At 53.5% G+C, this 27,149-nt stretch overlaps 2 protein-coding genes across 2 annotated transcripts in view; one reads left to right on the top strand and one right to left on the bottom strand.

Moving 5' to 3' along the window:
* Window positions 1-931, top strand: part of LOC119104684 (microfibril-associated glycoprotein 4-like) — a gene marked incomplete at its 5' end in the record, with an annotated part of 1,109 nt that extends 178 nt beyond the window's left edge. The window contains 4 exon segments of the mRNA XM_037228402.1: window positions 1-491; window positions 493-690; window positions 692-769; window positions 771-931. The exon segment at window positions 1-491 is cut by the window's left edge and continues 178 nt beyond it. Coding sequence (XP_037084297.1) covers window positions 1-491; window positions 493-690; window positions 692-769; window positions 771-908 — 905 coding nt within the window.
* A 5,675-nt stretch (window positions 932-6,606) lies between these two features.
* The window catches only part of LOC119104736 (neutral ceramidase), a 44,939-nt gene continuing 24,396 nt past the window's right edge, over window positions 6,607-27,149 (bottom strand). Inside the window, exons 9-19 of the mRNA XM_037228454.1 lie at window positions 19,835-19,928; window positions 18,998-19,041; window positions 15,857-15,892; window positions 14,826-14,928; window positions 13,203-13,270; window positions 10,399-10,497; window positions 9,748-9,915; window positions 8,967-9,082; window positions 8,242-8,341; window positions 7,877-8,020; window positions 6,607-7,024 (exon numbers count right to left, since the gene is read on the bottom strand). Of these exons, the coding sequence (XP_037084349.1) occupies window positions 6,986-7,024; window positions 7,877-8,020; window positions 8,242-8,341; window positions 8,967-9,082; window positions 9,748-9,915; window positions 10,399-10,497; window positions 13,203-13,270; window positions 14,826-14,928; window positions 15,857-15,892; window positions 18,998-19,041; window positions 19,835-19,928 (1,011 nt within the window). The 3' untranslated portion in view covers window positions 6,607-6,985. The remainder of the gene's footprint in view (window positions 7,025-7,876; window positions 8,021-8,241; window positions 8,342-8,966; window positions 9,083-9,747; window positions 9,916-10,398; window positions 10,498-13,202; window positions 13,271-14,825; window positions 14,929-15,856; window positions 15,893-18,997; window positions 19,042-19,834; window positions 19,929-27,149) is intronic.

The following is a 27,149-nucleotide window of genomic DNA, read 5'->3' as shown; positions in this document are numbered from 1 at the left end:
GAAGGCAGTGTGGCGGCCTGCACCAAAAGATCAATGAAGTCTCTGCGGCCGTGAAGTCGGCAGTGCTGCCGCGGTTAAACAGCGTGCAGGCCCAGTTGCGACACCTTAAGTTGCAGCGGCCAGTCTGCCCGCCACCGGTCTGTCCGAAGCCGGTTTGCCCGAAGCCAGTCTGCACGCCACCGGTCCACTGCCAGCCGCCGGTCCACGGCGAGCCGCCGGTCTACGGCAAGCCGCTGGTCCACAGCCAGCCACTGACCCGCGACTGCAGCGACCTGCCGACTGGCTCCCCCAGCGGAGTGTACCGGGTGCGGGTGAGTGATCTGCGTAAACCGGTGCCGACGTACTGTGACACGTCCAGGAACGGCGGCAAGTGGACCGTCATCCAGCGGCGCGCCGATGTCACACCCAGGCAGAACTTTTATCTCAACTGGCAGTCCTACAAGATTGGATTTGGAAAGCTCGATGGCGAATTCTTGGTGGGCAATGAGCAACCTGTTTCGGCTAACCTCGCAGGGTGGCCGACGGTACAAGCTGCTCATTATCTTGGAAGACTTTGATGGCGGAATAAGGAACGCATCATACCAGAACTTCAAGGTCGGGCCAGAGCGGGATGGTTACCGCCTTCACGTGAGCGGCTACACGGGAAACGCCGGCGATAGTTTTGGTTTTCACAACAGTGCGCGTTTCTCCTACACACGATAGAAATAACCAACACTCGCGGAGAGCGGGAAATTGTGCTCAGAGATTCAAGGGTGCCTGGTGGTACAAGGTCCTGCCACGAATCCAACCTGAACGGACGATACCTTTCCGGACCGCATAAATCGTTCGCCGATGGCATCGAGTGGAAGCGTTGGAAAGGATTTTATTATTCCCTGAAATCAGTGGAAATGAAGATCAGGCCAGTATAGAAGTAAGGGCTTCAAGTCACTAACTCGCTGAATGATATTTGCTTAGCCGGACGGCATTTGTGATGGAAAGCAAAGAGGGTCCGTGCTTGAAATGCTTGCATGAGGCTTATAGAAACTGGTATAATCAAATTGTCTGTGGTTCTGGAACCCGGCGGAGGAAACAAGCAAACATGCGTATCACTTTCTGCGGAAGATTTGTAAACCTGTGCCGAATATTCCCACATCATGTTATATTTACATGGTTATATGGACGATCAAAATAAGCGTATCCATCCATACTGGACTGATACACCATGCAGCGTGACACCTGTTTGATTCTCCAACCAACGCTCGAGTCATACGTGAAAGATCTTTCCTGCCGCGAGAATATAGCAGTCGCGTAGGCGGCAGGGCGCATGGCCCCTCCCTTAGATCCTGAGATCCTTGCTGGCCAGAGGAGTCCGAATGGCTGCCTTTATGTCGCATTTGGAATCCCCGCCCGTAGGGGTCGCGACCCCAGATATTGGTAAGAGGGCTTCTTGGATGATTAAGTACCTTTTGACTGACGATAAGGACACGCTTTAGTACTCGTGACATGTTGGGTCCCCCTATTGCTCCCAGAGATCACCGCACCGAGCGACCGGTGAATGACTTCCCTGTCGGTCTTGAGCCCTGTGAACCCGTTTTCGAAGTAAGTGGCAATGCTGGGGCGATTTGCATTGGTCGGGGCCCCTGAAACAGAAGGGGGCGTGTTTGGTTAGTGGTTACAGTGCCTGGCAAGTTTAGTCCAGGTCAGGTCGTTGTATTCATGAATCATTTCAACAAGCGGCTTTTGTTTGATTCGGTAGCATTAATATGATAATTCACGTTGTCAATCTTCCAGTCGTTTACACATGAGAGTCAAAAACCAAATAATGAGTCAGAATCTAAATCCGCAGCGCATGTTACACAACGGCAGGCGAGCAATGATTACACTTGGGGACCATCTAATCATCTCCAGAATGGAAATGTGCAATACGAAAAAGTTGTGTGCCACGACGGAAGCCCGCGATTCATTAAGGGCCCCGAATACAGCGAAGCTCTCTCGGAGGGTGGCCCAGGTCAGTAATACTCATTAACCTAGCGCTTTTGAAACAGTCGCCGCCATTTAATCACTGGACGAGCATCGATGGACGATCTTCTGCCCAACAAAGTTTATCACCCTTGAGCTTGCTTTAGCTTAGAAGCTTCAGCCCCCCACCCAAACGAGAGGCAGTGCATAAGATGGGAAAAACATGGGAATGAGTGAGAAGCTTACGAATCTTGGGCCCGTAAGGAGGTGACTAATTTTATCCAAGCAGAAAAGGATGGAGCAGCTGCACTTTTTGACAGCATGAATATGTGACTTTGCCAATGGAAAATTACTTTCCTTAGCGACCACCACTATCTTACCAACGACGGAGGATTTAATTTGTGTTCCGCAACGTCAATATGAAAAGATGAGGGTTTTTCAAGGATTGTGGAGTGCGAAAAGGATGATAATTGTTTTAGCGGGGTTCGTTTGAAACGAGTTAGATGTGAAGCAGGACTGAATAACTTGGACGGTTTTTGCCCGTGAAGATCTCAAAACGTATAGTTGACGTGGGTGAGCGGAGTCTGGCACCAGGGTGTCGTCGGGCTGGGACCCTGAACGTCCGTGAGGGAGGTAGAGAGAGAGAGAGAGAGAGGAGAGAGAAGAGAGAGAGGAGAGAGAGAGAGAGAGAGAGGAGAGAGAGAGAGAGAGAGAGAGAGAGAGAGAGAGAGAGAGAGAGAGAGAGAGGAGAGAGAGAGAGAGAGAGAGAAGAGAGAGAGAGAGAGAGAGAGAGAGAGAGAGAGAGAGAGAGAGAGAGAGAGAGAGAATGGTAGAGTGGCATGGTTGCCTACAATCAGGTTGGAAGTGTGGTGTGATTGTGCGGGGTGTGCGTTCCTCGCCCTCTCTGTCTTCCGAGCTCTACATCTGACTGAGTGCCGGGGGGCGTCACGTGGCCGCGGGTCTCCCAATTCGCCGGGGGTCAAGGGTCGGCCGCTGAGGCGGCGGCAGGGACCCGACACTCACAGGCGCTAGTCAGTTTTTGGACGAGTCCGGGCAAATGCACGCTACGTTCTACATACATGACCCTTGTGGCATAAGGACTAACACGGATAAGCCTACGGATTGTCGGGTAAAGGATTCTTAAAGATGGTACGGAGCTTTTGCTTCCGAAAGTTGTTATGACTACGGACGGCGTTTCAAGCAGATTTGGGACTAAAATTCCGTGAATGGGCGGTTTGAGCCCACAAAAGCACACTTTGCATAATAATTAGAGAAGCAACAAGTGGCCGTTGAGCAGAGGGTGAACTAGAGGTGCCGATTACATTTCTAATTGTTTAGAATTCCAAAATTTCTCAAAAGTACAACGTTGAAAACTGGACGGACAGGGGCAAAAACCTTTCGACTGCCCGTCCAAGTCCAGCTCCGCATGGCTTTTCGGTGCAAGACCGCTACAGCTGATGTTTTCCGCTTCAGATGCGTGGCCGCCCGGCCGACCAAACAGCCGATGCTCCTCTACCTCGCTATGTAATCTCCAGCTCTTTGATTTTGGGAACTTGGCCGCCACGAGCGTGTAGGAGGCGCTGTAACAAGTCGTCTTTAGCACACCCTAACAACCAAACTAACATATATAAAACAAACAAAAAATACGCCGACCAACGTCAGGGTTTTTCGTTTCTAGAATCATAAAATCTAAGAATGTCATCTGACTCATTCTGAGCAACCTTTTGTTCTTGACGTCACTGTCAAATGCAGGTTTGATTGTTAGCAAGCCCACTTATATCGCCACATCATTTGCCTCTGCGCATGTGACTCCAAACCGTAAAGTTAAGTCTCAAAGTTGTTGCATTAAAACGTGGAAAATGTGGTTTGATAATAGCCGTTTAATGCCGAAATGTAGCTTAATGTTCCGCGAGCATCATTTCCCCTTCACGCTGCTATTCAGTTTATGTTGACTCCTGCCAGCGTCCGTTCTGAGGACGCGTCTTATGGTTGTTAGGTGTAGGATACTTACAACATAGACTAACTGCTCAAAGTGTTGCACTTAAACTCGTTAGAGACGGTTTTTACAAAGAGTGACTTGACACGAAATAAAAGATAATGACGCACGAGCAGGCTCACTTTACCCCCAAATGTGTTTTGATTTCAGTGTCATTTGACTCTCGTGTGACGTCATTTGGCACGTGGCGTTCTTGGCACATCTGCTCTATTACTCCGTCTCGGTCGTCGCGCAAGTAGATATGGCTTCATGTCACTCAAACCGATTCATTTTACTCTTACCGAGGGGGAATTTTTTGCACACGTTGACACCTGCCGAGGGCACCCTAAGGCAGAGTCATATGACGCTGGCAAGCCACACCCGCACGTATCTATCAATCACCGTGCGGTACAGGCGCGTGATTGAATCACATCATGATCACTCAGTCAGCCGCCGGATGCCCCTCGTCATCGTTAGGGTCGCGTCGCTTTGCACCCTGTGGTGGCGTAATGTGAAGTCAGTGGAGGAGCGCGGGAGAGGACAGCGGAGCAGCGGTAAACCACGCCGCAGTGTGAAATGACACTGCCGCCCGAATCTTTGATGCTATGAAATGACATCAAGCTGAGTAGAGCGTTTGCGAATATGCCGACGCAAAAAAGCGTCAGTGTCATTTTTGACATTTCTTGACTCCAAAATTACAAGAAATTCAATCTGATCTCACCTGGACCTAGGGTCAGGCGGCTTTGGCATTTTGGCATTTCCCAAGCAGGGTATTGATATCAGAATTAAAAGACTGTGTCAATGTAAAATTATACTGGCACACTATTGAACGTGAAAGTTCCGACTGGGTACGCCGGTTTACGCGTGCAAAGACCCTGGAAATAGCACATAAATACTTTCAGTCATCAGTCAAATTACATCGATGATCTGAGTGCACTTTGCTCAGTGCAGGACAGGACACTAGTTGCGGGGTCAGGAAAATGTAGCATCTGTCACAACGTAAAACGTTAGACAATGCAACAGAATGTGAAGAACGTCACAGAAAATACTGCTTTGTGAAACGTGTGCCATCTACGCCTTTCAAAATACATGGGATGCTACAAAGTGGAAGGAAGAACGCAGCAGGTAAGATAATGGCGGTCGATTTCTGTCATTACAGCTGCACACATTTCGCGTAAGTTTTTTAAGATAACAAAGAGTTTCGATTGGCGACTCATCACGTTATCTACATTGACAGATCCAAGACCTTTTTGGAGTGAACTACATTCAGAAAACTTCGCGTGGATCTGCATAATTGCTCGCACACTAGCCCTCCAGAGTTTCACCGCCTGGGGGACGGCGGGGGGGGGAGGGGGCACAGCGACCACTGTGTCCCCTGCACCGGCCAGCAGCTTCCCCCCCCCCCCCTCCTTCCCGTCCTCTCCTCTCGGCAGCACTGCTCGGACGCTGCCACAGTGACACGCTCGTCTGCTGCGCCAGGCGTGCGGTGGGGTTTTCCCGCCACGACCGCTGTCAGCGGTATGACGCGATGCCCACCGCATCCGGGCGGCCGCGGCACACTCCAGCGGTCGGGCACCGGCCAGGTGTAGAACACACCCGTCGTGCGGTGCTGTGGTTAGGGTTCGGGCTTTCGCAATGCCAGAGGAGGGCAACGTTTCTGTTTGTTGGCATGCATAGGCGTTTCGCAGTGTTGGCCGAGAAAGCCTATTGAGATGTGATTATTCTGAGCATTTGCTTCGCAGCTGAGCCGATCGCAGTAAGATAACTGCTGCTTTTATGCACATGATAGTATCTCTTCCTAACGTTCCCTCGAAAAACTACTCCATTTTATTTAATTAGATTCAAGAACCAGACTTGTAGCAATTGATTTTTCTTGGCCGCTCAGTTGTAGTGTTTTTGGTAGTAGACATCGTAGATGAGCTTTTTTATCTCAGAACACACGCCGCGGGAGTCCATATTTCGGATCTATCAATGTCAACTGTTCCCTCTGCGACGATTCACTGTAGGCGTGCTCCTGCACAGTTGCAACGTCCTGGCTTCCTACCAGTCATATCCGCGCACTTCATCTCCCGGTATGTGCACCGTCACCATTTTGTTCAAACAAAAGGCTCGTGACCAGATTTGCCACTACTACGACGTCACTCGACCCACTGTGTGCGGCCGTCGCCAGTGGCCCTGTCGCCAACAACTGAACGAGACGTGACGGGCGCTGCCGTCGCCGACACCCGAGCGGTGGGCGCTGACGTCGCCGACACCTGAGCGGTGGGCGCTGACGTCGCCGACACCCGAGCGGTGGGCGCTGACGTCGCCGACACCCGAGCGGTGGGCGCTGACGTCGCCGACACCCGAGCGGTGGGCGCTGACGTCGCCGACACCTGAGCGGTTCCCTCGACCCTCAGCCGCCGAAGATTGTCCGCGCACCACTTAGGTGTCTTGAAAGACGAAGCAACGAAATCCTGACCGATGACGCCGCACGCAGTCTGGTGCCGCAGATTAGTGATTAGCAGTTAGTGTGTGCGGCGTTCACAACGGTTGTCCGCACCGCATTTTGTATACACGGACAGTGTGCGTACACATATTTTTTTGTTTATTTAATTTATATTTATTTTCACTTTGAGCATGTAGCGGCCAGGAGTAACGTCAATTATAAGAAGCGGATAATGGATCAGGTATGGTTGCGTTAGCTTTGTTTGATTCTCGATAGTTATTTCGCATACAGTGAAAGAAAAGCGTACAGCTAGATAGTCAGGTTTCATGTAAATAACGCAAGTTTAAAAGTATTTGCAAAGAACATTGCGTGCTTCAAGGAATGTTGTCAGCATCCAGGATAAATTTCTATCTATAGCAGTTTCTAGCCTTTAGTTTATGCACGCATGTAAATCACTTGGATGCAAAAGTGTATGCCATGTCACCTCGACGACGCAGAGGATAATACCGGCAGCTACACGCAGTAAAGTAACGAAACCAACACGTGATTCCAACATGTCTATTAGTGGAGCGCACATAGACAGCCCGTCACGTAATGCCTTTGTTTCTCCTGGATATCGTCGTACTCCCATTCCCGACACAGGCTCATTTTCCGGAACGGAGAACCAGCCACGGCTCGGCAATCTGAAAGATAAAAATGACGTCACGGTCATAAACGAGGTAGAAAATGAACGTTAAAAACGAACAAGCGAAAGTGAATGTCGATGAATCCTTGCACTGCAGCAGCCACAAATATTGTTTTGATCCGGGTACATAGTGGCAGATCCACATGGAGATGTGTTTCACCACACTAAAATTATCCATATCGAGGCTACTCACTCCCATCGAACCGAACGTTGGCATCAAAAACGAGTGCGGGAGTCAACGTCCAGTCTTGTCCATTGGTCAAATGCGACTACTTCAAAAAGATAAATTAAACTGCTAGCCATTACCCATGTCATAATGCGGGCAGTGATTCCGAGCTAGTCAGCAAGTGTCAGCATGAGCAGACGTTCTCAAGATATCTAAAAAAAGCATTTTCATAGTCGACAAGCTGCGGGTGAGAACATCCCCTCTCAGCATCAAACTCTGCCGCCGACGAGGCAAGTCTCCTCCTCGCCCAAAACAATCCTCAGCGGCACCAAACAATTCAAGCCTGAAGAGTGACGCCAGCACCAACACCAGGCTGGTGGCGATGTTGAGGCCCTCGTGAGCCCCCCTCGAGCCTCTTAAGAGCCTCCCGCGGGATGCATGGGCACGTTGCCTTGCATCCCGTTACGCCTCTATAAGAGATGCACGTTCACGCCGCGTCGAACCTGTATGACTCTGCAAGCATCTTCGAGCACGTCGTTTTCCAGTCACTTATGGAGAGCAGCGACTGCCACGATCTTATAAGCACACAACGACACTAGCAACTGACGGGAATCGAACTCGGGTTTCATACAGAGCCCCGATGTTCTGTCGGTTGCGCCGCCATCGCGGCGCGGCAACACGTACCTCGAAGGGGCTGGTCTCCCCCTCGTAATAGACGGCGGTTTGCAGGCGAATGGGCTTCATGCCCATCATGTTGGCGAAGAAGTTACCGACCTTCTGCGCGACCCGTCGCAGAAAGGACAGCGCTGGCTTGTGGTATCCCATGTGCTGTGGAGATGTCGCCGGCATCAGGAGCGCAGGGAGCGTTCACATACCGAGGGATCGAGGGAGGGGGAGACAAGGACAGTTGAAGCTCAAGAAATGCTTGGGAATATTTTATTTTTGACCCATTCGTTTTCCCTGATCATACACTTCCTACTAAATGTACAGGCACTAGCAGCCGTTGCTACAATTAATTCTCTGATTGCAACGGTGCGTCTGATTCATACCCTGATTTTGTAGGTGCCGGGGTCGACGTCCGCGGGAATGTTCCAGGTGCAGGTGACCTCCGAGTGCCCCAGCACGCTGTTGGTGCGCGTCCACTTGAAACTGGAAAAGCAGCAACGTCATATGGAAAACTCGAATCGCAAGCACGAGCTACGCGTGCACACGCGCGCGAACACCAACGCCTGACGTGTAGCAGATCACGAACGCAAGGATGCGTTAGAACGAGTCACGTGTAAACTCACGTGAAGGCCAACGACTAGCATTCAACAGATAATGAACAGGAAAATACTTTAACACGATTCGCGTGCAAAACAAAAACCTGAGGGTTGCTTGCTGGGGCCGAATGCCGACAAACGCGAGCAGAGGAACGAGGCCGACGACATGGAAGCAATCCCAGCGAAACCGACGACATGGAAACATTCCCAGCGAGACCGACGGCATGGAGACAATCCCTCTTCGCTGTGAATGAGCGCTACCGTGGATGCTTCCGGCACGCGTTTTCCCCACCACATTCAGTGATGGGACGTGGTATTTTACCGCCATCACCGGCAGCAGAAGACGAACATCCAACCGCGACGCACATACGTCGGGATACTCATCTGGTCCCTCGAATGGCACATTCTCTTACATGCCTCGCTATGTGCCTGATTTACAGCTCTTGACTCAGCTTGGCTGAGTCAAGATTACACACCAAGATGACCAAGGCGCTGGCAAATGGGGGACTCACAATGTTTCCCAGGAGGCGTCGGTAGCGACCACACCCCAGCTGCCGTCCTGCTGCTGTTTGAGAACCTCCAGGAACGATTTGCCCGTCATCGGATTATTCCGCGGATGTCCCGATATCTGTTGGGTAGGAAAGAAACGAGATACATGACGTGGTAATGTGTGTTAGTGCATTATGATAATGTGTATTATCAACCAACTTTCTGTAAGCAGCCCAAAAAGCTGCGTACAGAGAATTGGTTGACTGCATTGAACAAAGACCAGCGTAACAAACACCTTCATAGTGCATTAATAAGGTTTACATTGAAGGAATAACGTGTACATTTGATTATGAGGTCCACATTACATCAATAAGGTTTACATTTAAGTAACGGGTTAACATTTATGTAAAAGTTTGTACATTTATGTAATTTTTCACACGTGATTAGTAAGCTTACATTCCTTGCTATGCGTCTGCGTGATATCTCAAACGCTATTTATAAGTATGCTCCGTTGTTGTCTACACTCCTCGGATAACTGAAAACTTGCTTTGGGAAAATGTGTGTTTCTGCCATATTTTGCTTTCTTTCCAATTGTGATGGTTTGCAGCATAATTTTGATCTCAATACTCATGATGTCATGACTGATATCTTGTGACAGAAATTGTGTATCATTTGAAGCGTTACACAGGAGTGTATGAGCCTTGACAGCGTCGCAAGCCCTTGCGTCCAGGTTTAGGCTCGATTGCCAAAGGTTCTTGAAATCTGCCCGGATGAACCTTGTCTTCCGTCTCTCTGCGGACTCACAAATTTGGCGGCCACTGATTGGCCCGGGAACGCGTTGGCTGGCGGCTGCTGGGTGACGTCACCAAAGCTCTGGCCCAGGGGCGCTGCGTCGAAGACCACTGGCGGAACGAAGCTCATCTGCCTGGAGAGCATGTCCGGAGGCTGCGCCTCGTCTGACACTGGAGTTCCCTGAAGGCACAGAGGCTCACAAATCATGCCGGGGTTATGTCCTCGTCCGCGGAAGCGTAAGGCCATGGAAGTTTCTTGCTGGGGGGGGGGGGGGGGGCGGGGTGCGGTAGGGGCTCACAAAATCTTACCCCGTCGATTGTATGCTATTTAACACAAGGACTATCTGGGAAAGGGGGGCGGTTCGGGGGGTTCACAAAGTTTGTTGGCAGTCCGTGAGACAGAAAGCAAGGCGGGGAACAACGCCAATGCTTTGTGGCCCCAAAATAACCGTCCGAAATAGATAAGGTTGCAAGTACAACAGCCAGTTACAGTGAAAGCACAATGCGTGATACTTACAGCTGATGATGTCCTGTGTGATAAGGTTTGCAGACTAACACCAATCAACCAAAAGAACATGATATCATCGCAGTTTCAAGTGTACAACATGATCGCAAATGAGAGAGAGCCGTTTCTCAACGGAGCATCACAAACTGGCCCCATTACCTGAATCATCTTGCTGGCCAGCTCCTGGAACTTCTGCAAATAGGCCTGATGCGTGTGGAGGGCCGTACACGGTGGGACGCGCCTTCGTAGCGCTGTTTTCTGTAAACAAGAGAAGGGCGGATGCTGTGAGGACAGACTGAGATCCTGGGCAAAATGGGGCAGTAGGTTTGTATGTAATGTGCATGTATGCAGTGTCTAGTGTGGAGGTTTAGTGCTGAAGATGGATGTTGTGCCTTCCACAGGAGGCTTCAGCTGGGAATGATGCTGAACTGGCCATGTAGCGTGCGAGTCTTGCGTGGAGAGAGCTGTGACATCACGATGCGCTCGGGAGTTCGAAGCGGGGTCCGCACCTTCGTGGTGGTCACTGCTGGTTAAAGTCCCAGACACAGTCCAGCGCTGAACAACGCGCACAGCCGCAGTAACCAATGCACGCAAGCATGACCCATTGCACAAGGGAAGCGAGAAGGCGTTGCGTGGTAGCGAGATGTTTTCTACTTAGAACGTCGACGCTGCCGCTTGAATTCTCAGTAAGTCTCAGCCAGCTTATCTGGCTCTCCTCGAATGTGAGAACAAAGTGCGGGCATGTGTTCAACAGAGGGTCTGGCGGAGTGACTGACGCCTTACGCTCATCTAGGGTGAGGTGAACTGGGTGAACTGGGTGAATTTCTGTAGGGTGAACTGTCGGTGAAACGGGCGCCGACAGAAAAATCTGAGTCTCACTTAGTACTCCTTGTTGGTTGGTGTGGGCGAGGCAGACGTTGGACAAAACCCTGAACGATATCATGTGGTAGTCCTCGAAGGTGGTGATGCGGAACAGGTGTCGGACATTGGACCTGGATCATCTTACGTGGTACTCCCCGAGGGTGGTGACGTGAATTAAGTTCGGACAAAGAAGTTGACGTTTCTTATATTGCACTTCTTCAAGGTGGTGACGTAGAACAGGTGTGGGGCATGGAACCCTGACTTCCTTACGTAGTACTCCTCGAAGGTGGTGACGTAGAACAGGTGCCGGGCATGGGACCTGGACCATCTCACGTGGTACTCCTCGAAGGTGGTGACGTAGAACAGGTGCCGGGCATGGGACCTGGACCATCTCACGTGGTACTCCTCGAAGGTGGTGACGTAGAACAGGTGCCGGGCATGGGACCTGGACCATCTCACGTGGTACTCCTCGAAGGTGGTGACGTAGAACAGGTGCCGGGCATGGGACCTGGACCATCCTCACGTGGTACTCCTCGAAGGTGGTGACGTAGAACAGGTGCCGGGCATGGGACCTGGACCATCTCACGTGGTACTCCTCGAAGGTGGTGACGTAGAACAGGCCGCCGGGCATGGGACCTGGACCATCTCACGTGTACTCCTCGAAGGTGGTGACGTAGAACAGGTGCCGGGCATGGGACCTGGACCATCTCACGTGGTACTCCTCGAAGGTGGTGACGTAGAACAGGCGCCGGGCATGGGACCTGGACCATCTTACGTGGTACTCCTCGAAGGTGGTGACGTAGAACAGGCGCCGGGCATGGGACCTGGACCATCTCACGTGGTTACTCCCGAAGGTGGTGACGTAGAACAGGTGTGCCGGGCATGGGACCTGGACCATCTTACGTAGTACTCCTCGAAGGTGGTGACGTAGAACAGGTGCCGGGCATGGGACCTGGACCATCTCACGTGGTACTCTCCTCGAAGTGTGTGACGTAGAACAGGTGCCGGGCATGGGACCTGGACCATCTCACGTGGTGCTCCTCGAAGGTGGTGACGTAGAACAGGTGCCGGGCATGGACCTGACCATCTCACGTGGTACTCCTCGAAGTGGTGACGTAGAACAGTGCCGGGCATGGGACCTGGACCATCTCACGTTGGTACTCCTCGAAGTGGTGACGTAAACAGGCGCCGGCATGGACCCTGACCATCTCACGTGGTACTCCTCGAAGGTGGTGACGTAGAACAGGTGCCGGCATGGGACCTGGACCATCTCACGTGGTACTCCTCGAAGGTGGTGACGTAGAACAGGTGCCGGCATGGGACCTGACCATCTCACGTGGTACTCCTCGAAGGTGGTGACGTAGAACAGTGCCGGCATGGGACCTGGACATCTCACGTGGTACTCCTCGAAGGTGGTGACGTAGAACAGGTGCCGGGCATGGGACCTGGACCATCTCACGTGGTACTCCTCGAAGGTGGTGACGTAAAGAACAGGCGCCGGGCATGGGACCTGGACCATCTCACGTGGTACTCCTCGAAGGTGGTGACGTAGAACAGGCGCCGGGCATGGGACCTGGACCACTCACTGTACTCCCTCGAAGGTGGTGACGTAGAACAGGTGCCGGGCATGGGACCTGGACCATCTCACGTAGTACTCCTCAAGGTGGTGACGTAGAACAGGTGCCGGGCATGGGACCTGGACCATTCACGTGTACTCCTCGAAGGTGGTGACGTAGAACAGGTGCCGGCATGGACCTGGACATCTAACGTGGTACTCCTCGAAGGTAGGTGACGTAGAACAGTGCCGGGCATGGGACCTGGACCATCTCACCGTGGTAACTTCCTCGGAAGGTGGTGACGTAGAACAGGTGCCGCGGCATGGGACCTGGACCATCTCACGTGGTACTCCTCGAAGGTGGTTGACGTAGAAACACAGGTGCCGGGCATGGGACCTGGACCATCATTCACGTGGTACTCCTCGAAGGTGGTGACGTAGAAACAGGGTGCGCTGGGCATGGGACCATGGACCATCTTACGGTTGTAACTCCCTCGAAGGTGGTGAACGTAGAACAGGTGCCGGGCATGGACCTGGACCATCTTACGTGGTACTCCTCGAAGGTAGTGACGTAGAACAGGTGCCGGGCATGGACCTGGACCATCTCACGTGGTACTCCTCGAAGGTGGTGACGTAGAACAGGTGCCGGACATGGGACCTGGACCCATCTCACTTGGTACTCCTCGAAGGTGGTGACGTAGAACAGGTGCCGGACATAAGACCTGGACCTCTTACGTGGTACTCCTCGAAGGTGGTGACGTAGAAACAGGTGCCGGACATAAGACCTGGACCATCTTACGTAGTACTCCTCGAAGGTGGTGACGTAGAACAGGCGCCGGGCATGGGACCTGGACCATCTCACGTGGTACTCCTCGAAGGTGGTGACGTAGAACAGGTGCCGGGCATGGGACCTGGACCATCTTACGTGGTACTCCTCGAAGGTGGTGACGTAGAACAGGTGCCGGGCATGGGACCTGGACCATCTTACGTGGTACTCCTCGAAGGTGGTGACGTAGAACAGGTGCCGGACATAAGACCTGGACCATCTTACGTAGTACTCCTCGAAGGTGGTGACGTAGAACAGGCGCCGGGCATGGGACCTGGACCATCTCACGTGGTACTCCTCGAAGGTGGTGACGTAGAACAGGTGCCGGGCATGGGACCTGGACCATCTTACGTGGTACTCCTCGAAGGTGGTGACGTAGAACAGGTGCCGGGCATGGGACCTGGACCATCTTACGTGGTACTCCTCGAAGGTGGTGACGTAGAACAGGCGCCGGGCATGGGACCTCTGGACCATCTCACGTGTACTCCTCGAAGGTGGTGACGTAGAACAGGTGCCGGCATGGGACCTGGACCATCTTACGTGGTACCCTCGAATGGGTGACGTAAACAGTGCCGGCATGGGACCTGGACCATCTTACGTGGTACTCCTCGAATGGTGACGTAGACAGTGCCGGGCATGGGAACCTGGACCCTTACGTGGTACTTCCTCGAAGGTGGTGACGTAGAACAGGTGCCGGGCATGGACCTGGACCATCTTACGTGTACTCACTCCTCGAAGGTGGTGACGTAGAACAGGTGCCGGGCATGGGACCTGGACCATCTTACGTGGTACTCCTCGAAGGTGGTGACGTAGAACAGGTGCCGGGCATGGGACCTGGACCATCTCACGTGGTACTCCTCGAAGGTGGTGACGTAGAACAGGCACCGGGCATGGGACCTGGACCATCTTACGTAGTACTTTTCGAAGATGGTGACGTAGAACAGGTGCCGGACATAAGACCTGGACCATCTTACGTAGTACTACTCGAAGGTGGTGACGTAGAACAGGTGCCGGGCATGGGACCTGGACCATCTTACGTGTACTCCTCGAAGGTGGTGACGTAGAACAGGTTCCGGCATGGACCTGGACCATCTTACGTGGTACTCCTCGAGGTGGTGACGTAGAACAGGTGCCGGGCATGGGACCTGGACCATCTCACGTGGTACTCCTCGAAGTGGTGACGTAGAACAGGCACCGGCAGGGACCTGGACCATCTTACGTATTACTTTTCGAAGATGGTGACGTAGAACAGTTGCCGGACATAAGACCTGGACCATCTTACGTAGTACTACTCGAAGGTTTGTGACGTAGAACAGTGCCGGGCATGGACCTGGACCATCTTACGTGGGTACTCCTCTAAGGTGGTGACGTAGTCGGAGTAGGTGTTGGACAGGCCTGCGATCGCCACCTGGACCGTCTCACCGGCCTCCGCGAACGTGGCGGCCACCTGAGGTCAAACGACACACGTGGGAAAGCGTCGGACATTCCCTCCACTCTGTCGGCTCCCACGATCGCAGAGCTAACCGGACGGCGGGGTCGACGGTCGAAGGTCGACGGTCGACGGTCGACGGAGGTCGACGGCGTACAGTGGTAAAGTCGTTTAAGCACTAACTGCCTTTTCTATGGATGTTTTGCCATTGCATACCTGGTTTCATGAGCATTTACATTTCAGCCAATTTGCCCGCCGGAATTGCAGGACCATCCCGACATGGAAGGGGCTCCAACAAACAATATGTCGCGGCTCTTCCGCCTAGATAGCCGATCTGGACTTCAGGGCCCGCGTCCGCAGCCACCTCGCGGCGCGGTGGCGCGCACGCGTGTGACCTTGCATGAAAACAGGGGACCCGCAAATAGCATCTATCACCCTCCCTAGCTACCTCCAACACTACACCAGTGGCTAGGTTTGGATGACGCAGGCATCGCTGGTCCACTGTACGGAAGACGTGCGGTTCGTTCGCCCATTATATGCCCTTATGAGATTCGCTCGCACTAGTCGTTGGCAACTGACCAGAAGCTTAAGCTGACACAAGACGGCGGTGCAATGGCAGTGCGCATGCGTTAGAGTGTAGCTTTAATTGATATTGTCCCCAGCTCCCAAATCGTCATTGCTACACCACCTAAGATCGCACACTGAACTAGAGTTCCTCGATACAGTCGGTTCGGATCTTGGCAACATCCCACCTAGCAAAGACAATGGTCTCCAACAGTTAGCGGAGTTGCTATCATCTTCGAGTGGCTTTTTTTATTCAGTGGCCAGCTTGTGAGTCTCCTCAATCCTACTCCTCTCCAGCACTCCTGTTGCCTTAGGACCGCATATTTGCCGCGTGGTGAGCAGGGAAGTTTCCGCTCCTCTGATTTGTCTGAAATCGACTGACCGCGTCCCTGATTCGTCTGCCCGCCATGGTCGTCAGCTCCCCGGCATGCCGATGATGATGACGTCACCGAAGCGCAAGCTGAACCGGTACCACGCTTGTTTCCAGTCGTACGGGAACCCGATCTGGCGGCAGTAAAAACTGTGACAACTCCGACAATTGCACAGCACTGAACAGAGCTGTGCGAACCGATCAGACGTGTTGAAAATGATGACGTCACGAAGGTGCATGGGCTGAACGGAGACGCGAGATACGTGTCACAGGAAAACTCGGTGCGAAGCTGTAGACAAAGTTGCGACGCTGCGTAAGGGATATCGGTTTTGTGATAGACGAAACACCCGAGCTCATTTCGCGAGGACTAGAGAATAAGATGCAACGACGTTGTGCAGTGAGGGCCCACAATATAAAGCAACCGTACGGATGTGAGCTGGGAGCGCCTGGTAGGTCGACGGTTGGTTATGCTTGCATCAAGTCGCAGGAAATAATTTACAGCACATCAAATATGTTTTGCAGGTTTCCAACCAAACGCCGCTTCCAGTAATGATCAAAGCGGTCACACTCAGCAATTCGGCGATGGATGCATTGCCTTTGTGCAATGTATAGACTTTCGTATGAAACCTCACACCGAAAAAATATAAGTTAACTCTTCCTTCCGAAATGAGGTAATACCTTTCTTTGTTGGTATCTTTGATTTTCATGCTTGTAATACAAAGATAATTGCTTTTCAGTGGCTGGTATTTTTGCAAATTGATATTCATCACACCCCACCGCACAATTAGCAAATACAGCCACTATACGGACCATGGAAGAAATGTACGCATCCGATTGAGGTTCGCCGTTTTGCGTCTAGTGGCGTATTAATGCGTCATTTATCTAGAAAGGAAAAATAAGTCTTAGGGGCAAAAAGCCCGCGAAGGAGCCCGTGAATAAGGTCGTTAAAGTGAAAAAGCGAGCAAGCGAGCGAGAGGGAGAGAGAGAGAGAGAGAGAGTGGAAAAGAGAAGAGAAGAGAGAGAGGGAGATAGAGAGAGAGAGAGAGAGAGAGAGAGAGAGAAGAGAGATAGAGAGAGAGAGAGAGAGAGAGAGGAGGATAGAGAGAGAGAGAGAGGAGAGAGAGAGAGAGAGAGAGAGAGAAGAGAGAGGAGAGAGAGAGAGAGAGAGAGGAGAGAGAGAGAGGAGAAGAGCGAGAGAGAGAGAGAGAGAGAGAGAGAGAGAGAGAGAGCACGCAACAAGTCTATCACAAGGTAACATGCTCCATGATCATGGAAATTGCATTACGTGTGATCACTGGCGATCCTCTTTCCCCGCGCTATAAGACCTTTTCAGTTCAAACCCATTAACCCGCACAGCCCAACAAAGACGCTGTCTATCCACTCAATCACATATTGCTATCATTAATAATACTCTACGTGCGCGGCTTCGCCGAGTAAATTTCACGTATGTGTACTTGAAGCCATAACAATGTCAATAACGATCAATCATGCGCAATTCCTATGCCGCTTGGTACAGTAATTACTAAGTCGTAGAGTAAGCACGCGCGCACGTTCGACAAGCAGGCTTGCCTCGCGCGCGGAGGGCGGATGTTCGACCAGTGACGTCATTTGCCGCCGAAAACACAGCTCCGTTGCTAACGATACTGGACATGCGACAGGCCATTACCCTGGGGAGCCTTGCACCCGTCCGCGTGTGAAAAACGGCGCCTTCAAGCCCTAAACCCGGTGTCTCGAACCAGATCGAAGCAACATTCGACGACGGGTGCAGTTAGGGGCATTGAACATGTTGGCATCCGGTTATTACAGCCATAGGCGGGTCTGTGACGTCCGCCTGCTTCATCATCAATCATGCTGTTGCAAATGGTAGCGGAATGACAGGTGGCAAGGTGACCTTGGAATGCTTCCTGCCTAGATGCGAACGCACAGACGTTGAAAGGTTTAACCAATTTTCTGGCAGTTCTCCGATAGTTATGTAGTTTCATAGTCACAAGTCTATGTCGCCCATCATGGTATCATTACGCGTTGTCCTCTTAATCTTTCATTTCAAAGTTCTTTATTTTTCACGTCACTCTCTCATAATCCAAATAAAATAACTCTTGTTCCCAAAACACTTCTTCCAAAGCCTTTTCCCAATGAATCTTATTTGCTATACTCTCTTGTGCACACAGCCTCTTATGGTCCCATTTTCTAATTCACATGGTTTGTATTGCTAGCTTTTCTATTCCCATCAGGGACGTTTATTTCCGTTTGGTATTTAAACAACCCAAATATTGGCGGGTTTATTCCCATACGGGATCTAAATGGTTGAAGCTACTTCAGGGCATCCCAATTCCTTCTGCTAAAATGACCGCAGAGGTCGACGCGCCCGAAATTCGGCGCTCTCATCTCATTAGGCTGCAAACAAAGGCGGGTCGTTTCATATCTACACGCATTGAACTACCTCGTTACAACGACCTTTACGGTCCCTTAAATCGTCTTGCTACACTTATATCGTGGGTCAAGCCATCTCGTAATGCCATACCTGAATAGAAGTTACGAAATATTTTCATGCATTTAATTAGCAAATCTATCTCATATGACAGGCTTTCAATTATCTATCATCTCACCTTTACCTATTCCAAATTAAAAGGACTGACTACACCCATTCAGTGATATCCCCCAGTGAAAGCTTGACATGCCGAGGAGAAGGAGTGCTATCGACGTTCAATACAGTGGGATGACCGCCATTTTCATTCCGTACCTCCCAGCCTCCGTGTATTTGCAGCGTCCGTGTGTGTCATTCTGAGCGTATCTCATGCTCCGTTATTCCCATATCTGCTACTTCCAGCTTTTCACTTTCCTATTCTCTGTTACTTCTACCACCCGTTATTTCCATCATCCGCTATTTCCATCCTCCCCGTCATCCTTTCTTACCCGCTATTCCCATCCCCTTTTATTCTCATTATTCGCAATTCCTGTTCTCTCCGCTGTTCCCATCCTCCGTGATTCCCATTCTCCACTTTTTCCACCGTCCCGTATTTTATTCTCGCATGTTTCCGTAGCCATAGATTCGAGTGGAAGACACGGCAGACACGTGTGCCAAGGCGGGCCCTCACCTCGCCCGTGGGCAGCAGGATCGGCTTCGGGTGATGGCACTGCTTCAGCTCTTCGGACGGCTTTCTTGATCATGTTACGAATCGCATCCCAGAAGAGGTTGCCTGCGCAACATAACGCGCATATGCTGGTCAAACGTCCAAGTCAAGGTCAAGTCGCGGGCGGCCGCCCGCCCCGTCACCTGACAGGGTGGGGGAACGCGCCCGGTCACCCAGCGTGGTTGTTTCGACGGGTCCTTTAAATCCACAAAATACGCCTCTTGTTCATACCGCATGTCCGGTTGGAGCGATGCGTTCAGGAGGGTCATTCACGACCAACGATAAACGGTGTGTTAATCGAGAAGAAGACCCATGTATGAAAGGATCGGCTGCCATCGCTTGCTGGTTCCTGATGGGTCCAAATCAAGAAAAGAAAGAAGCATCAATAACTTGAGGATCATAAGTGGTTGAGAGTCTTGCGGTCCATGCCGTGATCGAGAGGGTACACTACGCTATCCTATCTTCTTCACAACACTTTCCCCGCTGCCACCGAAGGCACATGTACCACCTGGTTCCCGCCTGGGACCCACCTGAGACCCGCCTGAGACCCGCCTGGGACCCGCCGGAGACCCACCTGGTTCCCGCCTGGGACCCGCCTGAGACCCACCGGAGACCCACCTGGGACCCGCCCGGGACCCGCCTGCATCACGCCTGAGACCCGCCTGAGACCCGCCTGGAACCCACCGGAGACCCACCTGGGACCCGCCCGGGACCCGCCTGCATCACGCCTGAGACCCGCCTGAGATTCGCTCGGGACACGCCTGAGACCCGCTCGGGACCCGCCTGGGACTCGCCTGAGACCCGCCTGAGACCCGTCTGAGACTCGCCTAAGACCCACCCGCGCCTGCCCAGTACTGACCTGACGTGTCCGACTGAGTGAAGTCAAAGGCTCCTGGCCCGTCAGTGGTGCCGGCGGCAAAGCTGAAGCCCATGGCTGGCTTGCACGTCTTCACCTGCGGAGAAACTTGCAAATCAAGAAGCAGAGACACCTGTGTCAATCGGCTCAAAAGATCCTGTCCTAAAGCTGCCGGAACCATGTCGGTGCGCGCAGGGGTACGGCGAAAGGCCAAGTGGCAAATGCGGAACAAGGTTTATGTATCCCAGTATCCTTTTAATGAGAAATACGCAAAGCAGCCCTGAGCTCCAAAAAAAAACCGTGATGAGCCCACTGACAGCCATTCTTCATGCCGAGCCGGTACGGCGATGTCTCCTTGGGAAGCGAACGGCTGCGGTGATTACTGGCGTCCGCACGCTGCAGCTGGTGACGCTAAACTTTACTAATTTCCGAATAAAGGTGCTTGAGGACTAGTGCACTGGCTGAGATCCCGCAGACGCCGAAGACCAGTCGAGGAGGTCGAGAACCGTCGCCTAACGAGCGAGAGGTCCTGGGTTCAAGACTCAGTGCTGACAGTTTTGCAGTTCCCGTCACAGCCGGCTTGTGAATGCAGTCCTCGTGGCGCTGCACACTATGTGGGTGGTAAAATACATTGAAAAGAAGCATTTCTTATGGCCGATCTTTTAAGTCGAATGGTAACTGCACATGTGACACGCGAAAACCACTGAGGTCGGCGCACGAAGTTCCCGGTGGACCCAAACAGAACGGAAGACAGAGGGGGCCATGGCCACTTAAGACGATAAAAACCATGTATTGTTTTTACAGACACTTTTCTCTACATTTTTGAGCACCTGACACTACCTTAGAAACATGCCTCCAACGTGTGTGTTAGATTCGTCCTCGGTAAAAACCGATACAAAAGGACAAGATGCGACCGGAATGAGACCACAGATGCTAATCCGTCATTGCCCTGCATCCTTTTCGTCGACAGAAGATCGTTACCACGAAAAGCAGCAAACAAGGAGGGCTGACCGGAGTGGAAGAATGGCTGACAAGGTTATAGATGATGGCAACGTGCGAAGTTCACGTCGTGTTACAGGCATCAATACGCATGCGCCATTCACGTGGGTTATATGGGTGCCACTGAATGCGCCCATGTGCCGCTAAATAGCATGTGAAAAGTGCGAGACGTGCGGTGACGAAGCTGCCGTGTAGTGAGCTTGCCGCAGTGTGGATGTGCGATTAAAACGTCATTTTTCATGCTGTATGCGCGGCGTGCTGTCTATCAGTGAAGTGGACCTATAAGCATGTGTAGGCCCTGGAGGCATATTTTTTCGTGTGGTGCTGCTCCCGATGAGTTCCAAAAGCAGATACAAGACGGACGCAACGAACATTTGCAAAGGATTGTTTTTTTAGGATGTGACTCTACTAAATCGGACCGGAGGTGTTTTAGCCTTTCTTGTGACATCACTGCGTTCGATTGCTTGTTTACCTAGCTGACACAGCTTCTGCTGGGTATAAAATGGTAATCTAGTTTGCTCTGTACGACACTGGTAGGCACCTGCCAGCCACTGATCTTTCCACAGAGACAGAACTTTGCAAATGGGAGCGAGCGGAACGGGTCGGGACATTCAGTACGACACAACACGTAACCCCACCGTCCCCTGAGTGTTTTAGCGCATTCTGGTGTCATCACTTAGGGGGAGCAGAGGGGCAAGTCAAACGCGGGATAGACCTGGCTCTCCAATACGATGCAAAACTTAAACAAGCAGCAATACTCCCTTGCTCGCAAAAGCTTAAGACGTGATTTCTGGCCCATCGTTAACATGGGGTAGGCCCTGGGCACCTGAGGTTAAAAGCAATAGCTTATGTCAATGCTGTAAAACAAAAAAGTAAGGAATTTTTCACCATAAAAAGCGCCTTTATTGGAAAATAATCTGCATTGCGAGCGGCCCACATCTTTGCAAGCAGCTCTCAACGAGTGGGCACTATCACCACTCTTACGGTTTGACGCTTGCCTTGATTAACTGCATTCGTGCGTCTCTATTTTCAGAAAATTGTGTATTTCGTGCGAGAATTATGGTGCTCAAGAACAGCTCGAGTACCTAGCTAGTCTTATCAACACAGCAGTGTGTAGGACCACTTACCTGTGACAACACATCTGGGCTCACAGCTGGGCCCAGATCCATCGCGTAATGGCTGACTGCACTTCTTGTGCAATTACGACAGCATATTGACAATATACAGCAATGCAATCTTAGGTCTTATTCAAAACATGATATGATAAGGACAGACAGCGGTGGTGGCAAGGGATACGCTTGGACAAGTGTGCTCTTTAACGTTAATTCCAACGGCTAGCTCACACGTGTGCTATAGCTCTTTTGGACTATTTCCATCTCCTAGTCGGATGCGTCATCGTTCGACGGCTTATACCACATTGGTTCGAAGCGCCCTTCTAGTCAGTCAAACATGTCATATTTACTTCAGTCATGCCAGTGCGGCGCTGGTGCTATACAGCTGAGTTTATATATAGGAGCTTGGTGCGTTCACTTCGACTCAATGGCAGGACACAATGCGCGCGACGCCATCAGGCGTTCTTTTTTACCTTTTATCTACGTGAATCTTAGGAACAAAGGCACATGCCTTACTCCCAGACTGTTCATGTGAATGCACGCGCCGGCATTTCTGACGAACCGATTGTGGAGCCGCAGCACGGTACCCCGCTACCAGCAGCATAACGAGTCGATTGGGGAGCCACAGCACGGTACCCGCTACCAGCAGCATAACGAGCCGATCGTGGAGCCGTAGCACGGTACCCGCTACCAGCAGCATAACGAGCCGATTGGGGAGCCGCGGCACGGTACCCGCTACCAGCAGCATAACGAGCCGATTATGGAGCCGCAGCACGGTACCCGCTACCAGCAGCATAACGAGCCGATTGGGGAGCCGCGGCACGGTACCCGCTACCAGCAGCATAACGAGCCGATTGGGGAGCCGTAGCACGGTATCCGCTACCAGCAGCACAACGAGCCGATTGGGGAGCCACAGCACGGTACCCGCTACCAGCAGCATAACGAGTCGATTGGGAAGCCGTAGCACGGTACCCGCTACCAGCAGCATAACGAGTCGATTGGGGAGCCGTAGCACGGTACCCGCTACCAGCAGCATAACGAGTCGATTGTGGAGCCGTAGCACGGTACCCGCAGCCAGCGGCATGACGAGCCGATTGTGGAGCCGCAGCACGGTATCCGCACCAGCAGCATGCGTCTTTGGGCGCCAACCATGTTTGACTGCGTCAAACTCTGCCAAGGGCACATAAGCCATCGACAACTTCCTATGCCCGGGGGCACACAAACCATTGGAAAGCTGATCCGGCTGGGGAACATAAACCACACACAACGGCGTTCTCATTCTGGGAACACATAAGCCACAAACATCGAACCCCTTGAACAGGGACTGGAGTGTCCATAGTTCAAGCCACATCAATCACTTCGGACTTCACTTCAGTTCAGCCACGTTTGCAGGCAGCCGGCGCCACACCCGCCGATCCTCCCCTCCACCTTCATCCATTCAGCCCTCGCCGACCCTGGCTAGGGGCGCGGCGCCCGCGCCCCCAGCGACGCCTTCTTCCCCACGTTGATCGCGGCCACCGCCTGCAGCATCGCCAGCCTCGCGCGCCGCTTCTGCCGCCAGCCGCGCAGCCTCTTCACGTTGTGCAGCTGCACCTCGACGACGAACGCCGCCAGCGCGAGCACGTAGCCCAGCGCCAGCAGCGCCAGCGGCCCCTGCAGGTGCTGGAGACTGAGCGGTCGCCGCTCGACCGTCGGCCCGCAGAGGGTGGCGTCGCGGCGGCACGCCGCCACGTTGGCGCGGAGCGCGCGGAGGCGCAGCGAGAAGAGCGCGTCGGAGAGCCATTTGCGCATGATGCCGGAGTCGGTGAGCCGCTGGACGAGCGCACCCATCCTGCGGCCGTACGGCGCGTTCCTCTGCACCGGGACGGCCAGCCCGGACGGCATGAACGTGTCGCGGCTGACGACGAGGTCCTCCGGCCAGAGCGCGCCGCGCTTCTCCAGGATGGTCTCGCACAGCATGTACTCGAAGTACTCGTCCTCGAATACGTGCGCCAACGCGTGGCCCTCCGCGTGTGCGTGGAAGGACGCCCGCAAGCTGGGCACCTTGACCACCTTCCGACGGAGGGCGACGTACTGAGCGCCCCGTCGCTCCGCCAGCCACTCTAGGAACATCTTGTTGCTGCGCGAGACGGCGAGGCGTAGGGGGCTCGCCGCCAGCTGCGCCACCGTCTCCACCGGCACGCCCGGAGCGCCGTTGATGAGGAAGGACGTCAGGTTGCTGGTGTACATACAGGCCACGATGAAGGCCGTCAGCAGCCAGATGCCGGTCAGTAGGCGGTTCCGCGCGCAGCGCACCACGCGCCCCGAGCTCTGCGCGACGATCACCTTGTACGCATCGAGCAGCGCCAGGTCGAGCCGTCGTCGCCGCTGCAGCGCCGACACAGCGCCCACCAGCAGCACCGACGCCAGCACCAGCGCCCAGAGTCGTGGCGAGAACGGCGCTAGGATCGTCATGTACGGCGGCAGCGGGGGCGGCCGGTGCGTCACGAAGATCGAGTGCACCACCGTGAACTCACGGAGGAAGTCGACGGCGCTGGCGCGCTCGGCGGTGACGGAGATGCCGCCGACGGCAAGGTCAGCGGCGCCGTACACCACACTCGAGAGCAGGCCGCTCCAGGTGCCGTTCGGCGCGCGGCTCGCCCACGAGCGCCGCGGGTGCTCGCGCAGCTCGAAGCGGAAGTTGAGCTTGGCGGCGAGCACGTCGACCAGGTTCGTCTCGGGCCGGTCGTACGGCGCGGTGCAGAGGCCGCCGGCAGCCTTGTGCGGGCAGAAGACGTACGGGTAGTAGTTGAGGAAGCGCACGCGCAGCATCACGCCGCGTAGGTCCTCAGTCTGCGCCAGTCCAGGCGCAGCGACCACAAGGCCGGTCGGCGCCCAGCGCGCCACGCGCCGCACGTCCACGCGCGCGGCGGCGAACGTGACACGCCGCCACACGCGCCAGCCGCCGCCGCCGTGACTGATGCACAGCGGGAACGGCACCTTGTCGAAGAGTTCGGCCGCGAGAACGGTGCGACAAGACAGCCCGGCCGGCGGCACCACCAACGCCTCGGAGCCGGCCCAATGCGGCGGGTACGCCTCGGTCGGTACCTCCAAACAGGCCGCGTCGCCGGCCCAGAGCAGCACTGCGCCGCCCGGCCGCCGCCACAGCGCTGACGCCAGCTCCGCGTGGCAGGACGCGCACGCCGCCCCCACGGTGCAGCCGCGCCGGCAGGGCAGCGCCGGCAGGAGGAGGTCGGCCGCTTGGCGCGACCCGTTGCCGCAGGGCAGCACGTGCAGCGGCGTGGACGGGAGCTCGCCGGCGGTGGTCAGCGCCCGCACCACGCTCGCCACGGCCGAGACGCGCTCGGCCAGCCGGGCGGCGCCAGCGACCGGCAGCAGGGGCAGCAACGTCAACAGCAGGACGGCGACGCCGCCGCCGGCTGTCGCGACGGAGGCACGAGATCCGGGCGGCGCCCTCCGGAACCTCATGCCGAGGGATGGCGGCGGTGACGGCATCGCGACGGTGGTCATCCCAGCCAAAGACGACTCCCTCATCGTTATGCGCAGCGCCGGCAGCCGCTGGAAGTGGGGATCTTGAATGTGCAGATGAGGGTGATGTCTGAAAGCGCCATTGGGCCGCTGGCGGGGTCACGCGCTGCACGTCGATCTCCGGACGGGCGGATCGCTCTTCGCGGTGATGTCGTTGCTGCGTCACCGGCGACGTGAAGTTGCGATCATGGACGTTGCAAATGCCTTAAAGGAGAATGCTCTTGCGCGGCCAACCTCTGCCGCAAAGTAGGAAGGCGCTCCAAGGATGCGCCCAGTCCAATGAGCAGAGTCCAGTGGCACTTATCTACCATTCAGGGCTAGTAAAAACCTTTTGGCTCCACATGGCGTCTCGATTTGCTGCTTGCGCGTTCCGATTAGTTCGAAGTCATGTTGCCTCGGAGTTTGGTGGCTCACTTGATTGATATTTTGTTCATTTGGCTTGCTCCAGTGCAAGGGCGACCCAGTAAGATCCAACACTTAGCAATCCGCTCTGTCCTTCTCAATGCCCTTTGACAACATTCACATGTCCGGTTGGTGGCCCGCTTTTTCCGTTTGATACAGACAATGGTTGCTCGATGGCTACTTGACGGCTACTTGATGGCTACTGAATGGCTATTTGATGGCTTCTTGATGACTACTTGATGGCTACTTAATGTAGAGGTGCCACCTAACCCACCTGATCCACCTCGCTCACTATCTATTCCAGCTGGTCCACCTGCCCAGTCCTCTGCGTCTACCAGCCCACGCTGTCCGCCGGTACTGACAGCCGCCGACTGTCAGGCACCGCCTCGCCGCACCGGCGCATTGGACGTGGCGTCTGCCTTTTGTGGCCGTCAGCTGTTGTGGCGCGAGAACGTGCGCAGATGGCGCCAACGGGCACGCGACAACGACCAAAGAAATAGGTGTGCGGCGGGCTAGTCTTAAAAGGCGCCGGAACTATTACGGCGAATAGGGGAGGTAGTAAGTTGCTGGACGTTCAACAGCTGAGCTGCGATGTGTATCTCAGCATTGCACTGAGCTTTGTGTATCGAGGACTGCTGTCACCCAGACCATGACACACGTTTCTTAGCTGCATGCAACGTAGCGATAGTGGGGCTTTGTAAATCTGTGGAGAGGCCTTGCTCTCCCCCCACACCCCCATTCGTCTCGGCTTTTAGGTATGCAGAGTAGATTATGTGCATTCTACACGTTATTTCATGCCAAATTATGAAGGACATGCACAGTTTGCACAACCCAAAGCACCAATATCTCGCAAAAACAAATACTAAGGTTTAAAAATTGTCCACATTGTGCACACTTCTGCTTTTTGGCCGGTGCATAACGTTAGTAATTTGTACTCAGAAATGAAAGCATGAGAAGTAAATGTCTTCATTGAATCTCAAAACACACAGGCTCAGAATCTTGAAAAAGGCAATCGAAGTAATGTTTTTAGCATACGGTCATAGGCATACATAAGGTCTCTGCCATGATTGTAGGCCTTGAGCAATAAGAGCAAATGTGATCAACTGCATGCAAATGATAACAAATAAGGCATTGAAGATGAGCCAAAATGAACAGCATGTCTTCAACCTCAAACCATTTAAGGGCGTTTTCACTTGTTTCAACGGTAGTTATTGGCATGCAATTGGTCATCTTGCTTCCTATCACGAAGTAAAGTTTCCGGAAAGAGTATCTGTCCA

This window comes from Pollicipes pollicipes, unplaced genomic scaffold (genome assembly GCF_011947565.3).
Source record: "Pollicipes pollicipes isolate AB1234 unplaced genomic scaffold, Ppol_2.1 Scaffold_6052;HRSCAF=7182_pilon_pilon_pilon, whole genome shotgun sequence".
Classification (NCBI taxonomy): Eukaryota; Metazoa; Arthropoda; class Thecostraca; order Pollicipedomorpha; family Pollicipedidae; genus Pollicipes; species Pollicipes pollicipes.
The sequence above is the reverse complement of the archived record's forward strand: the minus strand, read 5'-3'. Positions and strand labels throughout refer to the sequence as shown.